The sequence below is a fragment of the Aspergillus terreus genome, genomic scaffold, assembly GCF_000149615.1.
Source record: "Aspergillus terreus NIH2624 scaffold_14 genomic scaffold, whole genome shotgun sequence".
Taxonomy (NCBI): Eukaryota; Fungi; Ascomycota; class Eurotiomycetes; order Eurotiales; family Aspergillaceae; genus Aspergillus; species Aspergillus terreus.
In genome coordinates this window covers 169,582-197,535 of record NT_165937.1, presented here as the reverse complement: position 1 = coordinate 197,535, position 27,954 = coordinate 169,582, and the positions used below count along the sequence as shown (strand labels likewise).

Genomic DNA, 27,954 nt, shown 5'->3' with positions numbered 1-27,954 from the left:
AATGGGTATTTTGCTTTTTTCTCTGTTGGTGTACCGGCTTGTGAGACGGTGACAGGGGGCTAAATCTCTGACTACCGGTATTTACTTCGGATCCCAGCCGAACGGGCATACGGAACATTTCAGCCCACTCGCTACGCGTCCTTCAGTATCGCCTTGTTGCTGATAGTTATGACAATCCTATTAGTACATGAGTGGAGATGCCAGCGTTCCACCTCTTGAAAGCACGGAGTAGTCTGTTGCGAGCGGCAGGGCATCAATCGTCAGGCGTAAAATTGCCCAAAGACGCCTTTAATAATAAGTGGCACTATAACCCTATTATGACCAGGAATAGCACGCCAAACTCAATCCACGTACCCAGACCCAGCCAAGAACTCCGTTGGTGAAACCAAAGCGGCGATCGACTGTGTTGACCGGGGCTCTGCCGTGCCCGCTGTGGTGCGCTAGTGCTTGACAGATCGCAGTTGGAGTCGCTCCACCCGTCAATATCATTGTTCTATGGACGGAACGACGGAAAGTGGAGCGCCCTTACGAAGGGCAGAGTTGGGGCCAAAGAATGGAGGCTGTTGATCTGCCCGGAATCGACTTGCTGGGAGTATGGTCTCTCGTATTTTAATTATCGCCTCTATCGACTATGGAATGTAGACTTTCCGCTGCTCGTATCTCTTTCTCTTTCTCTTTCTGCCGCTGGATCTACCGGCACTACTGAGTATATGTGACCTATCACTCTGGCGACACAGCAGCCACAGAGTAGACTACGTCCATCTCCTATACGGAGTAGTAAACCATGTGTTCTGCACCGTTATCGGCACGATGCGGAATTAAAAGACAATCAGGAGGCTTGGCTCCATCAGACCACCGTGCCCTAATGCAAGACTACTCCAGAGTAGGAATGACTAGATGATTTGGCCTATCGCTGACGACCTGCCTCTTCGATAGTCCTCATTTCTCTGGTGATCGCGGACTCTCATTCCGCCCTCCCTCCAACGGTGTTCACCCGAGTTATGACCGCTGGCGAGGTAAGGGCGTACCCCGCTCCCAAAGGGTTGTATCACCCGCGGGTTATTTATAAGGGTTCCATGGCCATGGGATGGGATCCTGTTTAAATCCCTGCACCGGTTTGCAGCAAGTCTCTGAACTACGGCTCTCCCTAGCATCATGGGCTCCATCGAGGACATGAACACCTATGACTATATCATCTGTGGGTGAGTGAGCGCTCTCTTGGCTAGTTCTTGTCTGGCAAACTCGGAAACTCACCCAATGCCCAATTCTCTAGAGGCGGGACTTCCGGATGTGTCGTCGCTGGTCGTCTGGCAGAGAATCCCGACGTCAAGGTGCTGGTCATCGAGGCCGGACAGCACAACAAAGACCTCGAAAATGTGCACATGACTGGAGGGTAGGTGGCGTCTGCATGTCGTCGATCTTCATCAGCTGAACGACATTAGATGGTCCAACAACTTCGACTCCGAAACCGACTGGAACGTGGTCACCAAGCCGATGAAAGGTGTCAATGACCGCCAGGTCAAGCTCAGCCGCGGTCGGTTCCTGGGTGGGTGCAGTGGATGCAATGGCACGTTGTGTATCCGCGGTTCGAAGCAGGACTATAACGATTGGGGTCTGGAGGGGTGGAGTGGCGATGAGTTCTTCGGTGCGATGATGAAGGTATCTACCGGCAACCTGTCGTGCATGAGGGAGCTGTTCTAACGATGATCGTGATCAGGCAGAGACCTTCCACCCCAAAGACTGGTTCGAAGCGGACATGAAGAGCCACGGATTCAACGGCCCTCTCCATACCGAGCCTCACGATCTCGCCCCTATCGCCAACCTGATTATGGACTCGTTCGTCTCGCAGGGTCTGCCGCTGCACCATGACATGTTCAGTACTGGTGACGTTCCTCATGGCTGTGGACATGTCCCACGTAGTGTCTACAAGGGTATCCGTACGACTTCGGCCGACTTCATCACGAATGAATACCATCGGGCGAACGTCACAATCCAGACGGACACCACAGTTGATCGCGTCCTCCTGGAGGAGACCTCCAATGGGCTGCGGGCGACGGGTGTTGTCACCCAGCTTCCCGATGGATCTTCCAAGACCTTTTATGCGACAAAGGAGGTCGTTGTCTCGGGCGGCGCGTACTGCAGTCCGGCCATTTTGATGCGGTCTGGTATCGGATCCCGCGAGGAGCTGGCCCAATTCAACATCGACTGCAAGGTTGACCTGCCGGGCGTGGGTAAGAACCTGATGGACCATCTGGTAAGCTTCGTGAGTATATACGAGGCTTCGCTTCATTCTAACCTGCATCTAGATTGTGTTCATGTTCTACGAGACTGAAAAGGAAGGCCTGACAAACGACTGGCACGTCTACCACGACGACAACCTGGCCAAGACCTACAAGCAGTGGAAGGAGCAGAAATCCGGCTTTTTGTCGACCTTTCCCTTCGGCTGTTTCGCATTTGCGCGCATGGACGAGCGGTTGAAGGACGAGCCCATGTGGAGAGACGCCCCGAGACTGCCCGGACGGGACCCTATGGGCCTCACCCCCGCCCAGCCCAACGTCGAGTTCTTCACGACCGAGTGCTATGGCGGCCCCAAGCAGTACAACCAATTCCCGATTGACCACAAGCACGCCTTTTCGATGATCGCCGAGCTGTTTGCTCCCAAGTCCCGCGGAACGGTGACGCTGAAGTCCAAAGACCCGAAGGAAATCCCGGTCGTCGATTGCAACTATCTTGCCGACCCGATGGATCTGCTGGTCCTGACTGAGGCCTGCCGCTTTGGAAACGAGATTATCATGAAAGGTGCTGGCACCAAGGACATCGTGAAGGGTTCATGGCCGCCGAATCTCACCCATCACACCTACACGACTCGGGAGGAATGGATCCCGTATGTCAAGGAGCATGCGACGACGTGTAAGTGGAGCAGTCAATTCACTCCGCTGGGAGAGAGACTAATGTGTAACAGGCTATCATGCGGCCGGAACGTGCGCCATGGGCAAGGACGACAATCCCATGGCTGTGTTGGATAACAAGCTGAGGGTCAAGGGCATCCAGGGTCTCCGTGTGGCCGACTGCTCAGTCATGCCCACCCTCCACGGAGGCCATACGCAGATGCCTGCCTACGGTATTGGAGAGAGATGTGCCGACTTTATCAAGGAGACCTGGTAGTCGCATTGTTCGTTTTGCGTTTAGTGATCTCTCACAATTTTACAACTGTGCATTGTCGAGAAACACGAGTTATAGCATTTTCTCCAGATGACGGTCATAGCATGACTTCAGATCGATATCCAAACAATATACGCATTACCTGAACTCTACGTTGCTTCAGCTAGGTTACCGGCTAAATCGACCAGAATAAGTTCCATAAGCATTCATCGCTCTCGCTATGTACATTCTCTATAGGGATCTATCATACGCGCTAAATCGAACGACCACCAAAAATCAAACATCGTCACATAGCCGCCTGTAATTCAGCAGAGGTCCATCCCAGCAAGCAGCCTAAGCCTGCGCAGCAGTAAACTCGGGGCTGAACGGGTAGTCGAGGTAACCCTCCTCCTGGATAGGGGTGTAGAAAGTGTCGCGATCGTATTTCTGCAGCGCAATGGAATTCTTGATACGGAACGGCAGGTCAGGGTTGGAGATGAAATGCCGCCCAAACACCACAGCGACATCATTGTTCTTATACTGTTCGTCGACCTCGCGGCAGTTCTCGGGGGTGTAGCCACCAGCAACCAACACAGGCGAGGTCTTGCCCCAGATATCGAGCAGGAACTCCAGACCCTCGCCCTTCTCGCAGTCGATGTTGTTGATGACGCGCGACTCGACCAGATGCAGGTACGCCAGCTTCAGCTCCTTGAGCTTCTCGACCAGATACGAGAACTGCGGCACGGGGTCCGCCATCTTCATGCCCTGCCACGTGTTCCACGGGCTCAGACGGAAGGCCACGCGGTCAGCGCCGACGGCATCAACGAGCGCCCGCGCGACCTCGATCGCGAAGCGCGCGCGGTTCGCCACACTCCCGCCCCAGCCGTCGGTGCGCTGGTTCGTGACGTCCTGCGTGAACTGGTCGACAAGGTACCCATTGGCGCCGTGGACCTCGACGCCGTCGAAGCCGGCCGCGATGGCGTTCTTCCCGGCCTGCGCAAAGTCGGCGATGAAGCCCTGGATCTGCGCCTCGGTCAACTCCTTCGGCGGGACGCCGTCCTTCTCCATCGGGATCGGGCTGGGCGCAGACACCTCATAGTCGCCGTATTTCTGCAGCGTCGGGCCATGCGCCGCGCGGCCCAGCGCGATCAGTTGGCAGTAGATGTGGCTGCCCTTGGCGTGGACGGCGTCGGTGACCTTCTTCCAGGCCTGGACGTGCGCCTCGTTCCAGATGGCGGGGCCGTGCGGCATGCCCGCGGCGGCGGGGGAGATCTGGTTCGCTTCGGCGATGAGCAGGGTGCCGGGCACGGAGGCGCGCTGTTCGTAGTATTTGGTGACGATGGGCAGCGGGAGGTTGTCCTCGGTGTTGCGGAACCGGGTCAACGGAGCCATCACCACACGGTGCTGGAGCTCCACCTGGCCGACGCGGAGGGGTTCGAAGAGCTTGCTAGAGGACATGGTGGCTGACGACGAGTATGACAGTGGGAGCAGACGGAACAGTGATACAGAGGGTAATGAGGGAGACAAGGGAAAAGGGTCCAGGAGACGAGCTGCATAAATCCCCTGCTCGCCATGCGAAGAACGAATTTAGCATGCGTGAACCAGCAGTAGATTTGTCATTCTCCATCAACCCCTCTCGTTTTGCCCCCCTAAAGACGTCCTAAACGTGCTAGGCCAATTGCATCTGGCAATCGCAGGGAAAAAACGGCTCCAAGTGGATCTGTCTCCTAACCGTCTCGGATGGACCGCGGCAGAACCAGCAAGAATAGGGGGGAGAGACCGAGAACAGGACATCTCATTCGTCTTGGAAGCTGTCAAGACAAGAGATTGGCATGGTCAATCGTCTCCAATTCTGGCTCCAAAAGGCAATGGAGAGACGTTACCTGCCATTCAGCAGGGGAAATTTTTATATCGAGTCATGCAGCCAAGTAAGAGCGCATAAACGGTCTGTTATGCATGAGCATAATAATAACTAATTCATAATTGAATGGCTGAGTCATCTTATGCATTCTTTTTTCTTTTTTCCAACCGACAGCAGTAAGTATCCAGGAATCAATGAAGATACAAGAACTGCAGTAGATCACAGAGACTAACCATTCTTTGTATTTTGAAGAATTTCGTCTTCTTTTCGTGGGTTGTCCTCTTGTCTGTGTTAATCACTGTACTATGCCGGTGGGAAGATATATCTTGCAGACTAATACTCAGAAGACACCAAGAACCAACCTCCATCTCCTCCCTGATAGACATGAAAATCAGCCGGAAGAACTATCCATTAGTTTGTTGCGCAACACTGTGATGATGCTGCTTCCAGCTTCTGGATGCCAAGGCTATTGCATCAGAAGCCATCTAGAGAAAAGAGTCCTGTGAGCGATGGCTATAGAGGAATCAGTCGCGTCTCTTAAGCCCTGTGATACGCACGATCAACACGAATCTTGAGATCAAGGACCACAAAATAAACACACCGCCCAATGTAATACTATCCAGTAATTGATCGACTTAAACGAAGCGTTTGGGGATACCCGATCGGGCAATGCAATCCTTTCCTAACAGTAGCTACAGACGAAAATAGCATCCTGACCCTATACCGTGAGCTTGTCTTCATGCAGGTCTCATTGTGCATGTTGTTGATCTCTTCGTCTTCCACATTTCGGCCTCAGATATATCGTCGATACCAATGCATAGCTAGATATACATATCCGGAGTTCGACTACCAGGATGGATATGATCAGTGCATTTAAGAAGGATCAGTGTAATCTGAATTCAACGAGCCCCAGTCAAAGAAGGACCCTTGTATACCCCAAAGTCTAAATAGCAAAGAAATATGGATAGTGAGGAGAAGATACCCTCAGCCATAACTGAGAAGGTAGAGCGTAGGGTGGTGCTTGACATCGACGTGGACGAGGTTTACACTTACGCTGAGCACCGGAAGATTGTCCAATTGTTCACCGTGTCGATGCACGTCTATTCTTGGACATACGAACTAATTATTCTGTAGGGAATTGGCTTCACCTTCACCCGTACATGGACTGACGATCTGGCGTCACGCACCTTACCGGATGTGCTGGAAAGTGTCTATATTCCCGGTGGCGTGTACCTGCTTTCCACCTGGTACAGCCGATGTGCGTAGTCCCGATCGAATTTGCGAGAGGTATTCGTGCCTAGCTGACATGCGACATATCTGGACCAGATGAGCTACACAAACGATATTCGTTATTCTACTGCATCGGTCTCATTGCCCAGGCCATCGCCAATGTTCTCGCCTTTGGTCTGGGAAAGATGGAGGGCTGCAGAATATTCGAGGGTGGAGATGGGTTTCATCATAGGGGGGTGGTATGTCGTTTTGATGGCTTGTGTTCGTCTGTAGACTAACAACAGGCTCAGATCACCGGGGTCGTCGGCCTCTTGACGTACTTTCTTGTGGTGGAATTTCCAGACAAGTGTCACAAATCCTGGCGATTTCTTAGTGAGGATGAAGCAGCATTTATCATCCGTCGGTTAAACATAGATCGGGACGATGCTGTTCCCGGAGACTCTCTCTGAGAGCGTTTCTACGCTACGGAGTGAATATCCGACTCCGGGGTTAACGGCTTGATCTTCTGGGACTCACATCATCAACTCGTATCGAATGACTAGCTGACATCCAGCGATTGCCTCATGGCGGTGATGTACGCCATTACGTTCTCCCTGCCGCTGATCCCGAGGAAACGGCATAGGGTACTCGGTCGGGGAGAGTCAACCCTTATGTGCACCGCCGTATGTTGCTCCTAGTGTCTCGATGTTTGCGCAGGACTGGCTTGGAGACAAGCATCGGAATCGATCGATCATTCTTCTCGTTAACGGGACGGGTTCGATCATCGGCCTGGCTCTGAGGGGGTTCGTGAAGGGCAGCGGGATGCGGCACTTTGGCGTGTTTCTGGCGACAGGCATGACCAACTCCTCTGTAACGGCATGCATGACCTGGCAAAGCAACAATATCCAGGACAATGGAAGCAAGCGTTGTCCAGCGCCATCATGGTCGGGACGAGGGCATCGGAAGCATGGCAGGCAGTCTGGTCTTTCGGAGTCAGGATGCGCCGGCCTATTTCCCCGGCATCTATGCCACCATCACGTAAGTGGCTCTTCCTCTATGGGGCCGATAGCCGGACTGATTCGGGACGGAAGGGCGTCCGCTATCATCGTTGTAGTGACGGGACTGTTGACAGCGTACTTCATCTACGCCAACTGCGAAGCCGGTCGGAATGCGAAGGTGCTGGAAGAGTCTCCGGATATCCGGTATACGCTGTGATGCGCTGGGTGGTGTTCTAGCTGGGATTCCGGAGATATTAGCTGGGACCTAGTAGTCGTTCATGTTCTGTGTATGCAATGTCAGTGGACATCCCACGTTCTGGACCACCCACGCTGCTGCCAACATGCCAGAGACGCAGCAAAACCCGACTCTCCCATGCATCCGGCCCGTACAAGCTGCTACCATCCTCGGCTGTTCGTTGTGCTGTCCTCGCCGTCGATTTCCGCAGGGCGTGGGGGTTCACTTCACACCCGCCCCGTGGGGGTCAATCCAGGGTTCGAGATTTTTGCGGGGAAGACTCAAGTCTTATCCAGGTAGATAACTACCTTAGTGCTAGACATGGTCTGATCCCACAAAAGATTGGCACGGATTGGCCTGAAGGATTCCCCAGATTGCCATAAGCTCCCCCGATCCACGACTAGTGACGACACTGCAAGTTGCGTGGGGGTGCATTGTGAGCATGGGGGTTGGTATTTATCTACTTTGCCTCCCAGCTCATCTGTCCGCCAGCTTGCTCAGGACGTCGTTCTGTCTTTGCTCCATCAGACAGTTCTCTCATCCTCAATCTCTTTCATACTGTTACCATGGACACCAATAAGCCCGGCGCCACGCATAATGAGGGCCATGAATTGACCAAGCCGGACCTGGATGCCATCCATGTCGTCCGAGTCCCTCTCACAGAGGAGGACAGCAAACGCATTCGTCGCAAGACAGATCGAGTGATCCTGGTGATTCTCGTCTGGGTGTATTTCCTGCAGATTCTGGACAAGAGCGTCCTGGGATACGGCGCCACGTTCGGTCTGAAGGATGACACCCACCTGACGGGCAATCAGTACTCTCTCATCGGCTCCATCTCCCCCATTGCCCAGCTGGCCTGGCAACCTTTCTCCTCTTTCTTGATTGTCAAGGTGCCTCACCGGATCTTGATGCCGACGCTGATTCTCGGATGGGGCATCGCCCAGGCATGCATGGCCGCCTGCCACAGCTTCTCCGGTCTCATGGCAACCCGTTTCTTCCTGGGTCTATTCGAGGCTGGATGTCTTCCTCTGTTTAGTATCATCACGAGTCAGTGGTACCGTCGTGCCGAACAGCCGCTGCGTGTGGCGGCGTGGTACAGTACGAATGGATTGGCGACCATCATTGCGGCCATCCTGTCGTACGGATTTGGACATATCACGTCCGGTCTGTTGAAGGAATGGCAAATGTATGTTCACCTATCATCAACCACCGCTGGAACAAGAAACTGACCTGGTCGCTATAGTATTTTCCTTTTCGCCGGGCTTCTGACCATCATCTCGGCCCCTGTGGTCTATTGGCGGCTGGATAATGATGTAGCGTCGGCGAGGTTCTTGACGGACCAAGAGAAACTTCAAGGATTGGAGCGTCTGCGTGCCAACCAGACCGGTGCTGGAAACCGCGAATTCAAGATCAGCCAGGTGGTGGAATCCGGCCTCGAGCCCAAGACGTACCTATGGATCGGTATGGCCTTCCTGCTGAACGTGGGCGCCTCTGTCACGAACGTCTTCGGCCCATTGATTCTCTCCGGCCTTGGGTTCGACAAGTACCAAACCACGCTGCTCAACATGCCCTTCGGGGCTCTGCAGTTCATCATCATTCTTCTCGCTAGTTATCTGGCACAGAAAGCCCGACTGAAGGCCGCCATCCTGGCCGGGTTCATGCTCCCCGTCATTGCCGGTCTCGTCATGCTGCACGTCCTCCCTCGCAACGACTCGGTACAGGGCGCCCTGATGGCCGGCTACTACCTCCTAGCATTCTTGTTCGGCGGAAATCCGCTGATTGTTGTCTGGATTGTGGGTAACACAGCCGGGACGACGAAGAAGTCCATCGTGATGAGTCTGTACAATGCGGCCTCGTCGGCGGGCAACATCGTGGGCCCCCTTCTGTTCAACGAAGCCGACGCTCCGGCGTACCAGCCGGGGCTGAGGGCTTGTCTCGGAATTTTTGTGGCACTGGTGGCGATCGTGCTGATCCAGTGGGCCAACCTGTTCGTCCTCAACAAGATGCAGGAACGGCGCCGGGTGCGGAACGGCAAGTCCGCGAAGCTGGTGGATCGCTCCATGCAGGCTCACTTTCAGCAGGCGGGTGGGGATGCAGCTGTAGAGGATGGGGGGAACCATGAGGTGGGCAATAATGCGTTTTTGGATCTGACTGATCGTGAGAACGACGAGTTTGTATATATCTACTGAGATAGCTTACGATGAATTTACCTTTATATCCATGGATGATGCTATCATGCCACGTACTACCTTATGGCGAAGCTACTAGTACTAGAAATGTAGTAGAAGGTATGCAAAGGCAGCCATCGTTGATTGTTGTGATGCTTCTATTCAGGGGTTGGCTGAGCTCACTAGGTAGCAGCCGATGGAATTCCTCGGTACCGGTACTCCATGTGGCAGGCTTCGTTGTGAGTAAATATTGAGCAGATCTAACTAGCCAGTTACTCCGAGTATTCCGTAGAGACCGTTGCCTAACGCTAAAATTAGATGAGCTTAATTGTGAGTTAAAAGCAGCTTGCGTAACCAGCGGAGAAAGCGTTGTTCCTACAATGCTACAGTAGCAGTAGAGATGGAGGATCAGCCGTCTAGAAAATTCTATTCTAAGGCAGCTGTGGCCATATTCAGATATCAATCATATCACAATGTCGATCATCAAATGCCACGGTTATACCTGTACTCCATAGACTGATTTAATGCTCAGGAGAGTCGGTGAGAGTGAGACATGACCTGTGCGTTGGCATCACAGCCAGCCACAGGGAGAAGAGAATCCACATGCAAAGCCCTTACTCCGTACTCTGTACACCACCTCCCCAGTCATGCCTTACAGAGTACAATTGCCTCAGATATATTATTTCTTATGTTGGGGTCGGGCTCAGAAATCGCTGTCCCTGTCGACTTGTTCAACCAAAAAGGGATTTGCCGGGGATTTAGTGAGACACCAGCGGGATTATACTGGGGTTAGTGAGACTAGTTGGGACTATGGCTGAATCTTGCGCCTAATTCTCCTGATATCGTTGGAGGACCGCATTCCTGCCGGCGGGAAATGGCTGGAAATGGCGCTGGGAGGTCGATCTCTGCTCCACTGCGTGGCTGTTCCGTGGATCTTGTTTCCATTAATATTGAAGATTCGGGATTTTGCCGATAGGGGATAGTTAGTCTCTCCCAGCATTCAACAACGTTTGCATCGGGCTAGGAACAGCAAAAGCAGAGAAAGGAGAAGATTGACGTCCAAAGATTTATCCGGCAGTTCCGTTTGAGACAATCCGCGCGGAGGAGGACAGCGAGGAACTCCGATGCACTCGAGTGAGACATGCGGAGCCGACGAAAGACGTTGGCTGAGCCCTAGGGGATTGCATCCCTAAACGTCATCCGACACGGAGAAATGCATATAAATATCCCTCTCCATCCTACTCTGTGGTACCATCATCAACAAGTTCAACTACCAACTACCAACTACCAACTACCAACTACCAACTATCTGACAAGATGAAGCTCTCTCTCGCTGCCGTCTCCTCTTTCGTCGCCGCCTCCGTTGCGGCCTCTCTGCCCGCCGCCTTCACCCTGGTGGCTGACGGTGGCAACACCGTTCTCACCGATGGCAGTATGTCTATCTCTATGAAACGATTGTGAAGACCAAGATATCTGACAATACATAGCCAACGCCTATATCAGCAAGAACGGCTCTGATTACCCTGCCCTCGACATCCTTATTCGTACGTCCTCCATCCGCCAGTATACCTAAAGAGACCCGATATTAACCCCCTGGCAGTCCACTCCTCCAACAACCAGGTCACCTACACCGCCGAGGACTCTACCCCCACCGGCTGGCAGAACCTCTATGTCGTCGAGGGCAAGGTCGACCCCATCGCCCTGACCGTCCCTCACTCCGGTGCCACCCCCGATGGTGCCAACATGACCGGCTTCGGCATGACCGATGACGGCTACTTCACCTTCAACGGCGTGCAGGCCTTCGTCGTGGACCCGAACGCCGGGGAGCGCCAGGAGATCTACTACCAGTCGCCTAATGTCCCCACCCCGTTCACCTCCGCTTTCCTGTGGGTGAAGGAGTGCAAGGGCTGCTAAGCAGCTCGCTCAATCGGCCCTTTCGCAGGATGTCATATTTGACACGATGTGATAGCGTCTACGCATGTTCAGGGAGTGCACATATTACCAGAAATTGTAATAGATTGTAGTACATAGTCGCTCATTTCAATCCACTTCTACATACATTACCCCACCCGAACTCATCCATCGTATCCAATCGCCTTCGGGTACTTGACAAACGCCATTTGGCCCGACGGGGCGAGCGGCATGCCAGCGTGCCCGGTGAGGCCGGGTTCCTCTCCCAGCATGTTATGCGGGTATCCCACATCCAACGGCTTGACGCTCTCGAGGTACTTGATCTGCTCGTCGGTGAGCCGGATGCTCAACGCCTTGATATTGTCGTGCAGATGCTCGATCTTGCGTCCACCGACAAGCGGGAACACGTTCGGCGTCTTGCTGAGCACATACGCCAACGCGATAGCCGTCACCGACTCGATGCCATGCTCCGCGGCGACCTTGGCCAACGCCTCGCTCATTTGCACCTCGGCCGCGCTCTGCTCGCCGCCCATCAGCTTGCGCAGCCCCTCGCCGTTGCGTTGGCGCTCCGCCAGCGCCTTCTGCGTCTGGAACTTGCCGCCGCCGATGGCGTCCCACGGCGCGAGCGCCATGCCAAACTGTCGCGCCATCGGGATGATCTCGCGCTCAAAGTCGCGCAGCAGCACGTTCCACCGCCCCTGGTAGATGCTGAACGGCGTCTTGCCCTGCAGTCGCGCGTACGTGTTGGCCGCGCTGACCACCCACGCCGGCGTGTTCGAGATCCCCAGGTACAGCACCTTGCCCTGCTGGACGAGCGCGTGCAGGCTGTCCATGATCTCCTCGAGCGACGTCGTGTAGTCCCAGAAATGCACGTAGAGGATGTCGATGTAATCCGTCTGCAGCTTGCGCAGCGAGTCGCGCACGCTCATGTGCAGGCTGCGCTTGTGGTTGCCCGCGTGGTTGACCGTCTTGCCCTTGCCCAGCTGGTACGCCTTGTACTCGCCTGTGTACTTGGTTGCGATCACGAGCTGGTCGCGGTTCTGCCGCGCGGCCATCCACTCGCCGATCCACGCCTCGGACTCTTCGTTCTGGTAGTTATTCGCCGTGTCGATAAAGTTGCCGCCCGCCTCCACGAACGCGTCAAGCAGCTTGAATGACGACTCCTTGTCCATGCTGCCCATGCCCTGTGCCCACGCCGACCCGATCGACATGGCCCCCAACTGCAGCGGGGACACCCGGATACCGGCTGTTGAGGACAGCACGCGGTAGCGGCCGAGCTCTGTGGGGGGTTCGGGGGCAGGAGCGAATGCGTCCATGGTTGTGTGTGAGTGTGAGTGTGTGGGAAAATGCGGAAGGGAAATTGGAAAGACGGGCAGAGGACGGGGCGAGGGCCTTTATATCTATGGCCTTGCTCTCGCCAGGGGCACACCAAAGTGGGACGACCAACCCATGGATCAAATAGTCTGCAATAGACGCAGCAATCAGAACGAGCGTCGATCCATCAGATCCTGGTGTTTGTGGGTTGGGATGATCAATCAGATGCATCGCTTCAGCCATTCGCTTGCACAGCTGCGCTGCGTATCAGGTTTATTATGGGGTTTTATGAATAACTACAAGCTATGAATCTGGCGAGAGCCAGGCTGAATGATTGAATCAGATGTATTAACAATTAGAAATATTTGTACACGAATCGAACAGAGTACATGAATCATTAAGGATAGACCGGCCCATCCTATAGGACCATTACAGCGCATTAACCATTCCCTTGACATTCTCCCACACATTACCAGATCGTTGGAAGACCTTTTCGGCCATATACTGCATCTTCTTTCCCGTCGGGCTGGCAATGAAGCCAGCCTCGACCAGGAATTGCACGTTGCGCCGGATCGTGGCCTTGACGTGCTGCTTCTGCGACGGTGTCACGATGCTCGTGTCCTCGAGAGAGTCAACGCCCAGATGGCCCTGGACGGCATCGAAAACTTGTGACACCGGCCAGAGTGGGTGAGAGTTCGTCTCCTTCTGGATGGAGCTGTGCATCGTCTGCATCCAGGCAGAGTGACTGACGGGCCTGATGGGGTATTTCAGCTCGCGCGAGAAGACCTCCCAGAATTCGCGCTCGGTAATACCATCGGTCATGTACGTCACCGTCTTCATTGCGTGAGCGGGACAGAAGGCCTGATTGATCGTTTCTTCGGCAACACGGGTGCTGCTGGTCACGAACATCCAGCCGTCGCCGTGGTCCTGACTGAAGCAGCGGGCGTCGACGACCGCCGAGGCAAGGCGCCACACAAAGTCATCCGTGTTGGCAACGCCCTCTTCAGGAGTGCCCAGAATCAACCCCGGCTTGATGATGGCGAATTGATTCGGGTAGCGCGCCGCAAATTGCTTCACGAGCAGTTCAGAGAGATACTTGGTCTGGGCGTATCCGTTCGCCTGGGAGACCTCCCGAGCGATATCTTGATCGGTCTCATCCAGAGACCACTTGTGTCCACCAGAAACGTAGATAAGACGAGGGCGGGCAGGCGAGGTCACAGAGGCCTTGATCAGCTCTGCTGTGGAGTCCACGTTGGCAGCCCGGAGGATGTTCGTTCCCGCGTTCCAGTTGACAGCCGCTCCGGCGTGGATGATGGCGTGCACAAGCCCGTCATTCGGGCTCTCCCCAGTGAGGCTGGCCCATTGCCTGGGCTTCAGGCCGAGTTGCGGCTTGGCCAGGTTTCCAGCCCAGACATCCAGCTTGCCGAGGTAGTAGTCGGTCCACCATTGCGCACGAATAGCGGCATCCTTAACTCTCATGAAGGCTTCCGAGGGAGTAGAAGCTCTGACATGGGCGATTACACGACCCACATCAGACCGCTCGCATAGCTGACGAAGAATCTGCGTGCCGAGGAAGCCAGTAACACCAGTGACAAAGACAGTCTTCCTCACAGCGCTGTTTTTGATGATGTTCTTCAGGATGGAGGAGGCCTCTTTCATGACGTCGAACGTGGGAACTTCCTCTTTCTTGGTGCCGTTGAGCTCCGCGTCGATGAAGCTAGCCAGGGATCGGACGGTCATATGTCCGTCCAGGATGCGCGACACATCGACCTTGACCCCGAAGTTCTGCTTGATGAAACTGGCTAAGCTGATAACCTGGACGGAATCGATGCCCATCGAAGAGATATTGAAGTCGCGTCCTTCTATGGGCGTGTCATCTCGGTTGATCAGGGCGGCAATCTTCTTGCTGATTGCCATCGCCTTGGACTCATGCGCACTGAGAGTTGACGTTGCCGGACCCTCTTGCTTGATGCCCATTGTTGGCTCAAAGTCAGACGGCAAAGCTGCGAGCCAGTTGTCAACGGTCTTCCGGTCGATCTTCGTGGATGAGGAGCTAGGAATCTTCTCGACGATGATCCAGATCACCGGGACCATGTGGACAGGCAGGGTCTCAGACAAGTAGTGGGATAGAGAGCCCAAGTCGAATCCAGTCCTCTGGATACGGGCCTTCGACAATGGGACCATGTCAGATCCAGTGGCCCCAGACAGCTCGAGGATGGCAGTAAGCTTGTTGGCGTACAGTCCTTTCTTAGGGTACGCCACAACCGCCTGGGTGACCTCCGCAGGCAAGCAGAGATGGTATTCGATCTCTCCAAGCTCGACACGCTGACCACGAATCTTGACTTGCGTATCCTTTCTGCCGATGAACAGAATGGAGCCGTCCGGTGCGTACTTCACCAGATCACCGGTCTTGTAGAGCCGGTCACACCGGGTCCAGGGAAGCCATGACGGACGGGGAATAAATGCAGCATCGGTCTTCTCCTGGTTGTTGAGGTAGTGGCGTGCGAGAGTGTGCCCCTCAACCAGCAACTCACCGATGCAGCCAATCGGCGACAGCTTGTTGTGGTCGACCCGGTCAGCAACCCAGCATGCGGCACCAACAGAGGTACCAATATCGTTGGGGAGGGTACCAGGCAGGACGCGGCGGTTCGAAGAACTGCAGACACAGCATTCGCTAGGCCCATAGCCATTGACCAGCTGCACATGAGGAGTCCATGCGGCAACATGGGCAGCAGTCATTGCCTCGCCCGCCAGAACAAGCGTCTTCAGGGTGGGCACAGTCGTAGGGTCGATGGTGTTGACGAAGGATGGGGTCAGGACAGCCCAGTCCACGTTCATGCGAGTGATGGCTTCGGAAATGTTACCACGACGCTCGGACTCCGATGGAACACAGACGCATCCACCCTGGACAAGAGTTGACAGGATCTCAAGAATGCTGGCGTCGAATGTGTACGAGGCAAACTGAAGGACACGGCTGCCCATTTGTAAGCCTTCCTTGTGGGAGATAGCTCCGGTGCAGAACGCCCGGTGCTCAACCACAGACCCCTTGGGGGTACCGGTACTACCAGATGTGAAAATCACGTATGCCGCGTTCGTGGACTTCACAGGAGTGGGCATGGTCTTTGGAGTCGCGGCCTGCGTCATACCAGGGCCGACGGCGATCGCCTTCTCCACTAAACCAGGGCAACGACCAAGCTCATTCTCTGAGCACAGCATGAGGTGAGCACCGACCTCCTTGACAACCAGCTTCATTCGGCTGGTCGGCTGCGATGCGTCCATGGGAACGAAAGCACCCCCAGCCTTCATGGTCGCAATCATCGCAACGATAGTCCACATGGACTTCTCGAAGCAAAGCGGGACGAAGACTTCAGGACCAACACCCAAGTTAACAAGGTGAGCTGCCAGCTTGGACGAGATGCTCTCCAGCTCAGCGTAGGTGAGCTCACCATCCCAGGCGCAGATGGCAGGAGCATGAGGCGTCTTGATAGTGTTCATCGCGATCAGGTTGTGAACACAGTCGTCGATGACATCGGGGATTGTGCGGTTCCAGCCGAGAATGTCGTCTTTGTCTTGAGGGCTAATCATCTCAAGCTCTGAGATTTTGCCAGTCGGCGTCACTGCCAGCTGTTGCAGGACGTGCTCGAATTGGTTCACGATCCGCACAATCTGTGCTTGAGGAAGAATGGCATTGTCGAAGTACACGTGAATAAGCACTCCTCCATCAGCGGAGAGACTGCACTCCAAGGTAAGCGCAACGGTGCTGAACTTGGCCCGAGGAGCAGAGAACGGCGGGAGGACACTGTCCTCGGGGACAGAGGTAGCAGGCTGGATAACCAGCAAGGTCTGGAAGCCGCAAGCCGCTGCAGCTGTGTCACTGACACGAGCAATGTTCTGGAGACCGTAGTTCTGGGTCTTGGTCATGTCGACAGACTGGGTGTTGATCATATTCAAGTAGTCGGCAACAGACTGCTGACCATCGACATGGGCCTTGACAGGTACCGTGGCAATGACTGGTCCGACCATATCCTCAACTCCAGGCACAGAGGCATTTCTGCCACTGACGGTACATCCAAACACGGTGTCGGGAGAATCGCAATACCGAGCCTGCAGCAGAGCCCAAGCAGCCCGTATCAGAGTCGCCGTGGTGTAGTCGGACGGACCGTTGCGGTTCAATTGGAGAGTGTGGATGTAGGCGTCATTGGCCACGGGCTGATAAGTGGCAGAGGGGAGAGTAGGGAAGGGGATGAGGTCTCCATCTGAAAGCTCATTACGCCAGTACTCCTTTGTCTCCTTGTTGGCATTCATCTCCTCGACATGCTGGACGAAGTTACGGAATTGAGGGCGGAGCGGTGGAACAGTACCCTGGATGGCTTGTACCAGGTCGTTCCATATGATTTCCAGAGACAGTCCGTCGTAGATGGCGTGGTGAATCGTGAGGACAAAGTATGTCTGCTCACCGGAGATGATCGCGTAACGGGTGAGAGGGTCACCCATCAGCATTGGCTGCTTCTCATCATTCTGGAGATAGTTCTCCAGATCGACATCGTGGTTCCACTGCACACGGGCCCGGTTCACAACTTGGACAGTGCCATAATCGTCCGTGTCAACCATCATCGTCCGCAGAACATCGTTGTTGCTCACGATCAGCTCCCAAAGCTCCTTAAACCGGTTGACGCTCAAGCTGCTAGGCAGTTCGAGCCAGTGACGGGCAATGTAGGAGCCAGAGATCTTGGTAGAAAGAGCCATCAGACCAGCCTGGAGCGGACTGCAAGGGTAGGCATCCTGAATGAGCTCCGGATCATTAAAGCCGGTGGCAGACAAGACGTTGGACCGGATAGTCTCGACATCGTCTCCCAAAAGCTCAAACGGCTTGCCAATAGTGACCTCTGCAAATGCACCCCGTGTCATGACCTTCGCCATGTCACTTAGAACAAGGTTTTTCAAAATATCGCTGACCTGGAGCTGGAAGCCCTCCGCGCGGCAACGTCTGGTTAGGTTCATGGCTTCGATCGAGTCACCGCCCATGTGGAAGAAGTTGTCCTCGGCACCAATCTCTTCCGCAGGACAATGAAGGATCTCAGCCCAGAGCTGCTGCAACTTCATCTCCGCGGCGGTCGAGGGTCTTCGGGGTCTGCTAGCAGCGCCGCTACCCGCCACAGCAGCAATCTCAGCGGGAGAAAGGCTGGATCCGTAGGTGGTGATGAGGCGACGATCGGTCTTTCCGGACGCTGTCAAGGGCATATACAGCAGAGGAAGGAATGCGGACGGGATCATGTAAGGGGGCAGTCTCTCAGCCAGCCGGCTGTTCATCTCAGACGCCAAGGCAGTGATCTCTGCTTTGTTATCTGGTGCTGCATGGAATGGGCTGGCAAACTCGGGTCCAAATCCGCTCTGAGCGGAAATGAAAGCAGCCAGCATGGCCTTGCCTCCGGGGTGCACCATGGCCACTGCCGTCTTCACGTTATTATTGATTGCACGCATGTGGGCTTCAATTTCCGTCAGTTCAACGCGCTGACCACGGATCTTGACCTGCAGATCCTTGCGACCGATCAGGTGTACCCTGCCATCATCACCATACCGGACAAGGTCTCCGGTCTTGTAGAACCGACGCGTCATTCCGGGCTTCCGGGCCCAAAAGGGGTCGCTGATATAGACGGCATCCGTCTTCTCGGGGTCAGCTAGATAGCCCCGAGCGAGCGTAGGGCCTTCAATGACCAGCTCGCCAATGGCACCGATCGGCACCAGGCGATCATGGTCGTTGGCATCGACAATCCATGACAGGCCACCGGTCGCCCGACCAATGCAGGTCCGAGGAGTATCCTTGGACATAGGACCGACCATGATAACCGAACACTCGCTGGCTCCATAAATGTTGATCAATTGGGCTCTGGTAGACCACCGATCGATGATGTCCTGTGCAACTGCTTCGCCTGCAACGATGAGGGTTTCCAACGACGGGACATCCTCGTGGTGCACGGAACGAGCAAAGCTGGGCGTGAAAGATGGCCCAGTTAACATCCCAGGCCCGGATGACAGGGCGAATGTCGGTGTGACGGTCGTGGTCGGACGGGATACAGAGACAACCCCCAAAGATGAGGGTCGTGAAGATTTCAAAAGTGCTGATAATAAACGTGTAGGCACCGAACTGAAGAGCGCGGGTGGCGTTAGAGATGTTCATCGCGGGCCCATGATGCAAGGCGCTCGACGAAACAGAGGCATGCTCGTGGACTACACCCTTGGGTTTTCCAGTACTTCCGGAGGTAAACATGACGAACGAGACATCATGTGGTTGCGACCGTGATGGGAAGTCCACTGGCTCGCCAGCCAGGATCTCTCCAGCCAGCTTAGCGTCGAGTGTGATGAGCTGGGGAACACTGCCGGCCAGTAGTTCTTGGTTGGTTGCAGACACAATCACAGTACGTGCCTGCACCGACTCGATAATGGTCTCCATACGTTGGCGAGGGTGCTTTGGGTCCAGGGGGACAAAGCCGGCGCCGACCTTCCAGAGCGCAATCATGGTGATGATGGTCCACATGGTCTTCTCGAAGCAAATAGGGACCAACTGGCCCCGCTGGACGCCAGCCTGGTCCAGATAGGCGGCCAGCTTAGTGGCCGTCTGGTTGAATTCGGAAAACGTCATCTGTCCTTCCCATGAGAGCAAAGCAGGGGCATCCGGAGAACGCTGCACGGCTTCCTCGATCAATTGGTCGACACAGGCGGTGCTGCCCCGTGGAAGGGCATGATTCCATGTCTCGATCTGGAGGGTATCGAGTTCGCTCGGATGGCAAAGATTGCCCACGGTCTGGTTGGGGTCGACGCAGACATGTTGCAAGACATCGGAAAAGGTGCTGGCAATGTACTCGGCCTGGGCACGAGACACCGTGGGTTTGTAAAATATTAAACTAAGTGTAGATACGGAAGGGTCAAGGCGTAGGACATAATCGAACTGTGTTGTGGGGTGATTAGAGTTGGAATGTAGAGGATGGAGTGAAATGAAGAAGACATGTCTTACCGTTTTACTATTTACAATATCGCTTTCGCATAATTCACTCTTCGAGGCGGGATCTCTGAGCCAAATAGCCGAGTTGCATGGCTTAGGATCGAGGGTCGAGAAGACCTTGAGAGCCTCGGGCACAGAGACGAGGGCGTCTGCCTCCAGGAGGCCCTCTTCTCGGATCTCACTCGCGGCAGAAATGAGGACATTCTCAGCCTCAAGCCGGCCCCGGAAAATAGACGTGTTGGTCCATTGCTTCTTGGTGGTAGGGGGTTCAAGCCCAATACCAGCGAACATCACATCGTCCGAGCCCGAGTAAGAGCGGAGGACAGCCGCCCAGGCGGCCTGTACCAGACCCAGGGGAGACACATCACACTGCTGGCAGCAGGCGTGGATTAATGGCAGTTGGAGGCTAACATTCAACTGGCCGATGGGCGACTGCGTGCTTTGTTTGGTGAGATAGCCGGACGGCAGATGGGACGGTGTCACATCTGCTACCAGCCTTGACCAGTGCTGTTGAAGCCGTCCAGCATCATCAATAATTGTTGACGGCATGTTGCATGTAAAGGAAGAATCACCAGAGCCAGGAGAGACCGGTCTGGCAGTCTGGGAAGTAACAAAAAGCACAGAAACGAATAAACAAAGAAGGGAGAGGGATGAAGGAAAAAGAGTGACGTCCTGTGGAGAGGAGAAAGAGAAGAGATTGATCGGAGGATCTTCTTGTGAGATTTATTTGAGTTTATCATAGAAATCCTTCTTCTTGCCGGTCACTCTCCGCTGGAGGGACCTCGGATAGGAAGACGTACGGGCGACGCGCCTTTGATCCAGCTGAAAGGTACATTGTATCCACCTATGGAGCATGTTTTGGCGTGAACCCAAGTTCGCTACCAACCCGAACCACCAGGAGTATGGGACAAATCACTAGTTCGGCAAATCACTGCAGCTAGGGCTTCAGATCGTGAGGTGTCAGACTCAAAGTTCTCCATATGAGGGAATAGTGGTACGGTAGAGCCGGCATCTCCTCCCACATGTAGCCCATCTGCTCAAACGGGAAGGGATATGGTCATGGACAACACCCCCTCGAGTGGGTGGGTGGATCATCATCTCACGCCCATGGTGATCGATTGGAGCTTTGGACCCGGGATCTTGACAAATTCTGAGATTGGCCGTGTTCCTGACCCAGCTAAAAGGCTGTCAGTATGGAGGCCTGCGTCTTCGACATCTCTCCAATCGGTGAAGCTAGGACAGCTGGCAATGCCAGCAAGGACATCAATAACGCGAGTCCCGTACATGGCGGGGATGAAGATGTCCCTGCAGCAGTAGGACTATGAAACCAACTCCGAACCGTGGATATGGCGCCGCCCTTGCTGGGGCTACTCCGATGCCTAGTGCCGCCAACAATACTCGATATGATGTAGGAATGAGATGAGCGGTCTTCGAGAGATGCCTTGCCGAGCAAATACATCATCGTAATTTAGTAGCGGGAAGGAGTGGGACGCGCTAAGGGGGATCAGGAATGGCTGAGATCGCTTGTTTACACGGTCGACGATCTCTCCCGATTAGGTTGTGCAGGATCCACTAGAATCTGAATTCGGCAAGAATTAGTGGGGCCTTTCGGTACTTGGGGTATTTAGCGCTCGTATGTACTGTATTGTTGCGGTGTTCCGTATGGTATCGTGTACCGTATTGCTTCCCAGATTAGGTGGATATCCACCATGAACTATATCCACCACGTCCTCCTTCGATGGAGTAAACAAACCACATGGATGGTTCCAGGGATGGATGCCTCTAAGCTTACAAACTACGGAGAATCGCGATCATGACTCCTCTAAGCTAGCAGCATCAGATCTCCCCCACTCGTGTCCACTCCTTGCCCACCATGCTGGGTGAGCACTCCCGACATTCGTGGACTTTGTCCTCTCGGTCAGCTCCTCACCCACTGATGTGCATAGTCGTCACTTTTCATTGATGCCCTAGACGTGTGAGAAAAGTCCCAAGCTCCAATTACGTGGAAAAGGAGGAAAGGAGGAAGACCATCGATTCCCGGTCCTATCAGTTGGGCAGAGAGCAATCCTTTGGCCCACATCGTCCCAATGTCCCCGGGCCTGAGGGATATCTTTTCCTTTATCCTGCTCCAATACTTTGGTCCCCGTGGCTAGCTGGATCACGCTATGACAGGAGACCGATCAGATCATCTCGGAGTTGCTCGTGCGATGCGCAATGGAGACGTAACCCGGACGGGTGGAGCGGAGCTCCAACGAAAGAATTTGATAAACTTTCTCGACTCAGGAGCTGAAGCTTTGGATAGTTGTCGCATCCTGAGCCTCGGTGAGACGCAAGGTACATATGATATCCGCGTAGAAATTCTAGATAAATCCCGGGTCCGTAGCATGTTGCTGGCAGTGATTACTTCTTCTATATCGTCCCGGACAGTGATTCCCGGCTCAAAAGTTGTTGTTTCTATATAATCTCCCTCATAATCTTTACACCTTTTAATACTTTGCTTTTCGTTCATTTTTTCCGTTTAGCACATTCCCAATATGCCTTCCTTCACATCTGCCAACGAGCCCGTGTTGGACGCCTCCAACCTGGAGCTCCTCCGCCAGAAGCTGGCTGAGGATGTGCGCAGTATGTCATTCATGCAACCTTTCCATGCTCATATGACAGTCAACGCTAACCCCATGCTCAGTTGAGAAGTACACTCCTCTCGCCCCTCCGGAGCTCGTCCAGTTCGAGATCGGCCTCTCCGCCGAGTCTCTCCTCACCGTCCTCAACAGCCGTATTGAGGCTCGCCAGATCATCCGTCGGGAATCGGACCGCCTCCTTGTCCTAGTTGGTCCTTGCAGCATTCACGATCCGGAAACCGCTCTCGAATACGCCGCTCGCCTGCGCGAGCTGGCTGCCGAGCTCCGGGATGATCTCTGCATCGTCATGCGCGCCTACTTGGAGAAGCCCCGTACCACTGTGGGCTGGAAGGGAATCATCAACGACCCCGATGTTAACGATAGCTACAACATCAACAAGGGTGTGAAGATTGCTCGCAAGCTACTAGCGGACATCACCCATCTTGGCGTCCCCGTTGCCAGCGAGATGCTTGACACCATCTCGCCCCAGTACACCGCTGATCTGATCAGTGTCGGTGCCATCGGTGCCCGCACCACCGAGTCCCAGCTCCACCGTGAGCTTGCTTCTGGACTGTCTTTCCCAGTCGGCTTCAAGAACGCTACCGACGGCTCTGTCAACACTGCCGTGGACTCCCTGAAGTCCATGCGTGGCCGTCACCACTTTATGGGCACGACCAAGCAGGGTGTTGTTGCCATAACCACCACCAAAGGCAACGAGGATGGCTATGTCATCCTCCGTGGCGGTACCCGCGGCACCAACTACGACGCGGAGAGCGTCAAGGCTGCGCGTGAGCTCCTCCACTCCAAGGGCGAGCGTGACGTCGTCATGATCGACTGCTCCCACGGTATGTCCATTCATTACCATCCATGCTGAAGGTACGGGTCTAACAGGCAATACAGGCAACTCCCAGAAAGATCACCGCAACCAGCCCAAGGTCCTCAAGGTGATCGAGGAGCAGCTTCGCCAGGGTGAGAACGGCATCATCGGCGTGATGGTGGAGTCCAACATTCGCGAAGGTAACCAGAAGCCCGCCCCTGGCCTCCAGGGTTGTGAGAAGGGCGTCAGTATCACCGATGCCTGCATCGACTGGGAGACCACCGAGACCTCTCTTCGCTCTCTTGCTCAGGCGGTGAAGGACCGCCGTGCCCGATTTTCCATGGGCAAGAACTAGATTACTCAGTTGGGTTTTTTTTGGCGCTTGTGTGGAGTGTGGGTTATATCATAATGCTTTAATTTCTGAAAAAAGCCTACTGTAATTACGCATTGTTTAATTTACATATTCCTAATTTCTAACAAATTTTATCTTATATTTTACAATATTTCAGAAAATGGGAGTTGCATGCGCTGCGTGACACGTCTTGTAGATCGTTAGTGGGCCGATGGTTAAATAGTTTTGAGAATATCGCAATATATATATCGCCTCTAGCACCTCAACTCCTGCTGAAAGTAAAAACAAAAAACATGTCCAAGAAGGCTCTATTATTGCATAAACAACAGAAGTAGCCATATTAAAACAAATACCAATAGTAAACTCGCTTCATAGCAATAGAATCCTTGATGGATGATCACGTGCCGTGAAGCTTACATTCCAATCGTATATCAGGATTCGGTCATATTCCTGTCAGATGCCTCAGCCCAGAGTGGCCAACAGATATCTAGCAGGCTGCGGAAAAAGTGACTTCAGCTTGCTATGCCATCTAATACAGGACGATTATTAACGGGATGGATCCCAAAGTGATATCCACTGGACCCTGCATCTGAGCTCCTAAAGAAGCATTCGAACCTCCGAAAAGAATGACATTCAACAGAGCCACGTGCGGCTTGTGTATTTACACTGACAGCCATCGCAAGCTCCGCTTCTGCAGGAACAGGACGCATCCACCTAGGCGGAGGCGGAGCTTGCACCAAGTTAATCTTGGGCGTAGGGCTCAGAAAAGGTAAAATACAGTAAACAGATGGCCAATTACAGACCACGAAGAAAATAAATCACCAGCCAGCAGCTGAACTAAGATCGACAGCAATCCCCATTTCGTCGACGGTACACCACGACGGGTGGGGGATGCAAAGCCTGCATCTGTGAGCTGAGGTCCCACTTGCCATGTGCATGCTGGGGACCTACCTTGACTAAGGCGAAGTCAATCTAGCAGAAGCGGAGGAAGGAGACGTTGTTGTTGACAGTGCCATCGTTGGTCGGGTTGACGTCTCCATCCGTGGTCATGGTGGGCGACTCGCGCTGTGACTGGTCAGTGACAGGTACACGGGAAGAACCACGAAGGGTGTACTGACCTTGGTTTTCTATTGTGGAGGCGTTGCTTAGAAGAGTTTTGACTGACAGGAGGATGTTCACTTACACACTGCCGGAAACTGTTAGCAGGATCAGATAGGATAGGGCCGGAGACTTACAAACTGGACACACAAAATGCACTCATTAACTATTAGCGCTTAAGTGTGAAGTTCGAGTGACTTACGCTCTGTAGGCTCATTAGCATTGTCAACTAGTAGTAGGAGAGTAGTTGCTTACCAACTATATCATTGTTAGCATCCTGATTTCAACTCTGACAGAAAGATGCTGGCGTATGGGTTCTTACAAACTGTGCACCTTGTCAGTAGATATTGCATACTCAATTGCAGGAAAACTCACGCTCTTCATGGGATCAGCAAAGAGAGAGATCATATAATGTCAGCGAAGTGCGGAGTCATATACTCACAACCTGGACCGGTCAGTAAAGGTAACACTGCAGTGACAGGGACACTTACATTCTATGCATACTGTTAGTCCTGAAGGTGTGTTAACCGTACATCAATCGCCACGCAAGACTTACGTTCTAGAGGGGTTAGCATATACCAGAAGAGGAAGGGTTGAAACTCACGTTCTGGAAAGCAGATGAGGCCTGTGTTAGTGGGGCTAATTCCGACTTGTTCAAGCAAACAGATGGATACATACCACCTATATATGTTAGGTAAGAACCAAATGAATGTAGATAGTAAGTAGACTTACAGTCTATGGATATAAAAGGGCCCAGATCAGCTAAAGGTCATCTCTCTCAAAACCATGAGCTCGTAGACTTACGCCCTGCTGAGGTCAGTATAGCTCGTCCGTGGAGGATTGGCAGCTTGATCATACATTCTGACACATCAGTTAGCATAAGCATGCATAAACACATTAACCTCAATGGAGACAAATGGGGAACAAACATACGTTCTATCCAGGGAACTGAGTCAGTGATCATCATGTCCAAAGCATTAGTCGGGTTAGGTCGGGGAACATACAACCTGAACAAGACGACACGCGTTAGCATCAGCGATCCAGACTCGGGGATTAGATGGGTACAGGAGATCCAAGACATACAGGCTAGAACACACACGACGATCCCTCTCGGTCAGCGCAAGATCAACGGAGCCCATCGGGGTCTCGGAGGATACATACAGCCTACATCACGATGGATGTCAGTATTCGGTCAATCTCGCATATCAAAGGCCAAGAGTGGACAACTCACCACATCACCATTCTTTAGAGTAATGATTAGCATTCCTGAGAGGAGACTGTCTCGCAGCGAGGGCAGAGGAGGGTCCATACCTGGGTCATGCCTTCCATGCTCTCGGCCACCTTACTGAAGGGTGGAGTGAGGGGAGCCCCCAGACATCCGACAATCAGAGCAGCCGTCCACAGAAACTGCATAGTGATAGTGTAATAAGCGACAGGATAGACAAAAACAAGGGGAATTTGGAGGGGAAAAAGTGGGAATCGGAGGATCTGGTAGAAAAGAGGGACTGAGAATGGAATACCGGATAACAGGAAGGAAAGAACGTATGGAGAATCCGAGGGGAAAAATTCAAAGAGGCAAAAGCAGCGAAGAGAAGAAGCGAGCGGAGGAGGGCATTCAGGAGAGATCAGAGGAAAATTTGCGTGTCTCTTTCTTGGGGGCTCCATCTTTAACATGAACGATCGCTGAGGGATCGCGGTGGATCGAGCGGGAACCCGATCGAAACCAATAATAGCGAGATGCCGTCTGATCGGCCTGCCCGATAGGGAATGACGCTGCCGATTGCTTGTCATCATCGTGGATCCCAATGGCATTGCCCATCGGCACTTGCTGGCCCATACATGAAGTAAGGGCCGCCTGCCTGAGTCGTACCTGGGCTTCATACAAAGTGATCTTCCTCAGCAAGGCGCTTTCGTGGTATAAAAGGCTGGTTCATGTCCATTTCATCTCTCACGCCTTCGGTTGCTTAGTATAAAATCACTTGATGTATCATGATGCATCGCCGCTCCAATTACTTCTGCCGTGGAGCCTACCCTAGCCGCTCCTCCAGAGCATGGCAGGGAGTCAATCGACCTCCCCGAAAAACTTGCTGCCGGAAATGGGTCCCAGCTCTCTGTTACACATGACGGCCCGCTTCCATGGGCCGGCGCCAATCTTGGTACGCATACACGGGAACTGTGGGGACTGACCAGGCTGTACTCTGTATGGACAGCAAGACGAGCAGTACTGTACGGAGTACGGATTCGATACTACGTGTATGGTCTACAGTCGTTCTTGAGTCCGGAATTTGTCACTGGGCCAGTGTTTTGGGCCAATAGTAGACAGCTCGTGCTCGAGCGCCGTCGACCTGGAGCTAAGGACCCGGTTGTCTGACTCGTATCCTTACCGGTCCACCTGTAGCCCAGGGCAAAGATTAGTCGCATCCTTGGTGGTTCAGAGAAGATTTTTTCGAGTGAAGGGACTTCCCACCAATACGCCCACGTCGAACCACGTTTCTGTTTTTTATTTTCCTGATTCACTGCTTTGTAACACATTGCGCAACGATATACTTCGTATGGAGGGCAACACAAGCACGTTACGGAGTACAATGGGCGAATTTCTTACCGGAATTATTATCCTGCAAATTGCCTCCCTCGAGCCTTCAGGCAATCCATCGTGGCCTATGCAGAAGAGATCCAGATTCAAATCGACTACAGGAGGCTCGATTCTATGTGCAACAATCAGTTGTTCTATATTCTGACCACCGAAGCGTGTGAGCACCGAGGCGTGAAAATAACATACACGGCATTCCCAGGTGGCCACAGGCAAGCAAGATAGAATGACAATATTAGGTTCACTAATTAAGTATAATACAAGAAGTATACACCCAAGCCTTGCCTCCAATGTACCCAGTCCAATCTAGCCCATCTATGTAATACCGTCCCAATGCAACTAATGAAGAAAAACAACGCCGATTAGAAACCCCGAAGTAAAGTGCTGAAAAAGCCCTTGCGGGCATACTTCACAATAAAAAAGGCCGCCGTAACTCCCGCACGAAGACGGTGACCTTTTTGAAGAAGCGAGTGAAGGAATCTCGGATGACCGTGGCGGACTTTTGCTGGAAAATCGCTGCCTCGTTAGATTTGGGAAACGGGGTGGATGGGATAGGCTGTTCGAGGAACTTGCAGAGCGGTTCTCAGCCTTCTTCGGGCTGCATTCAAGAGATGTCTGTCGGCATCACTCGGCGAACGTGGT

At 53.5% G+C, this 27,954-nt stretch overlaps 9 protein-coding genes across 9 annotated transcripts; 5 read left to right on the top strand and 4 right to left on the bottom strand.

Annotated features, from left to right (window-relative positions):
• Positions 1–1,155: 1,155 nt before the first annotated feature.
• ATEG_09074 (GMC family oxidoreductase) lies at positions 1,156–3,165 on the top strand (the record flags this gene model as incomplete). The annotated part of the gene is made up of 6 exons (XM_001217695.1): positions 1,156–1,202; positions 1,274–1,393; positions 1,443–1,659; positions 1,718–2,254; positions 2,307–2,910; positions 2,963–3,165. The coding sequence occupies 6 exons, from the start codon at positions 1,156–1,158 to the stop codon at positions 3,163–3,165; spliced, it is 1,728 nt and encodes a 575-aa protein (XP_001217696.1).
• A 330-nt stretch (positions 3,166–3,495) lies between these two features.
• ATEG_09073 (alkene reductase) lies at positions 3,496–4,599 on the bottom strand (the record flags this gene model as incomplete). The annotated part of the gene is made up of 1 exon (XM_001217694.1): positions 3,496–4,599. One exon carries the CDS (start codon positions 4,597–4,599, stop codon positions 3,496–3,498), a length of 1,104 nt encoding a protein of 367 aa, XP_001217695.1.
• Positions 4,600–5,962: 1,363 nt separating this feature from the next.
• Positions 5,963–6,681, top strand: ATEG_09072 (uncharacterized protein; the record flags this gene model as incomplete). The annotated part of the gene is made up of 4 exons (XM_001217693.1): positions 5,963–6,004; positions 6,137–6,260; positions 6,329–6,471; positions 6,517–6,681. The coding sequence occupies 4 exons, from the start codon at positions 5,963–5,965 to the stop codon at positions 6,679–6,681; spliced, it is 474 nt and encodes a 157-aa protein (XP_001217694.1).
• Positions 6,682–8,010: 1,329 nt separating this feature from the next.
• ATEG_09071 (putative MFS transporter) lies at positions 8,011–9,633 on the top strand (the record flags this gene model as incomplete). Its single annotated transcript, XM_001217692.1, has 2 exons — positions 8,011–8,630; positions 8,688–9,633. The coding sequence occupies 2 exons, from the start codon at positions 8,011–8,013 to the stop codon at positions 9,631–9,633; spliced, it is 1,566 nt and encodes a 521-aa protein (XP_001217693.1).
• Positions 9,634–10,929: 1,296 nt separating this feature from the next.
• ATEG_09070 (uncharacterized protein) lies at positions 10,930–11,526 on the top strand (the record flags this gene model as incomplete). Its single annotated transcript, XM_001217691.1, has 3 exons — positions 10,930–11,044; positions 11,100–11,156; positions 11,213–11,526. The coding sequence occupies 3 exons, from the start codon at positions 10,930–10,932 to the stop codon at positions 11,524–11,526; spliced, it is 486 nt and encodes a 161-aa protein (XP_001217692.1).
• Positions 11,527–11,687: 161 nt separating this feature from the next.
• On the bottom strand, positions 11,688–12,839 carry ATEG_09069 (aldo/keto reductase; the record flags this gene model as incomplete). The annotated part of the gene is made up of 1 exon (XM_001217690.1): positions 11,688–12,839. The coding sequence occupies one exon, from the start codon at positions 12,837–12,839 to the stop codon at positions 11,688–11,690; it is 1,152 nt and encodes a 383-aa protein (XP_001217691.1).
• A 427-nt stretch (positions 12,840–13,266) lies between these two features.
• On the bottom strand, positions 13,267–20,386 carry ATEG_09068 (uncharacterized protein; the record flags this gene model as incomplete). The annotated part of the gene is made up of 3 exons (XM_001217689.1): positions 13,267–18,982; positions 19,113–19,783; positions 19,850–20,386. The coding sequence occupies 3 exons, from the start codon at positions 20,384–20,386 to the stop codon at positions 13,267–13,269; spliced, it is 6,924 nt and encodes a 2,307-aa protein (XP_001217690.1).
• A 1,985-nt stretch (positions 20,387–22,371) lies between these two features.
• On the top strand, positions 22,372–23,627 carry ATEG_09067 (3-deoxy-7-phosphoheptulonate synthase; the record flags this gene model as incomplete). The annotated part of the gene is made up of 3 exons (XM_001217688.1): positions 22,372–22,459; positions 22,521–23,300; positions 23,356–23,627. 3 exons carry the CDS (start codon positions 22,372–22,374, stop codon positions 23,625–23,627), a joined length of 1,140 nt encoding a protein of 379 aa, XP_001217689.1.
• Positions 23,628–24,596: 969 nt separating this feature from the next.
• On the bottom strand, positions 24,597–26,135 carry ATEG_09066 (uncharacterized protein; the record flags this gene model as incomplete). Its single annotated transcript, XM_001217687.1, has 13 exons — positions 24,597–24,737; positions 24,808–24,820; positions 24,860–24,888; positions 24,925–24,951; positions 25,165–25,167; positions 25,214–25,216; positions 25,279–25,281; positions 25,327–25,403; positions 25,455–25,457; positions 25,527–25,583; positions 25,656–25,729; positions 25,806–25,867; positions 26,034–26,135. 13 exons carry the CDS (start codon positions 26,133–26,135, stop codon positions 24,597–24,599), a joined length of 594 nt encoding a protein of 197 aa, XP_001217688.1.
• Between the last annotated feature and the right edge of the window lie 1,819 nt (positions 26,136–27,954).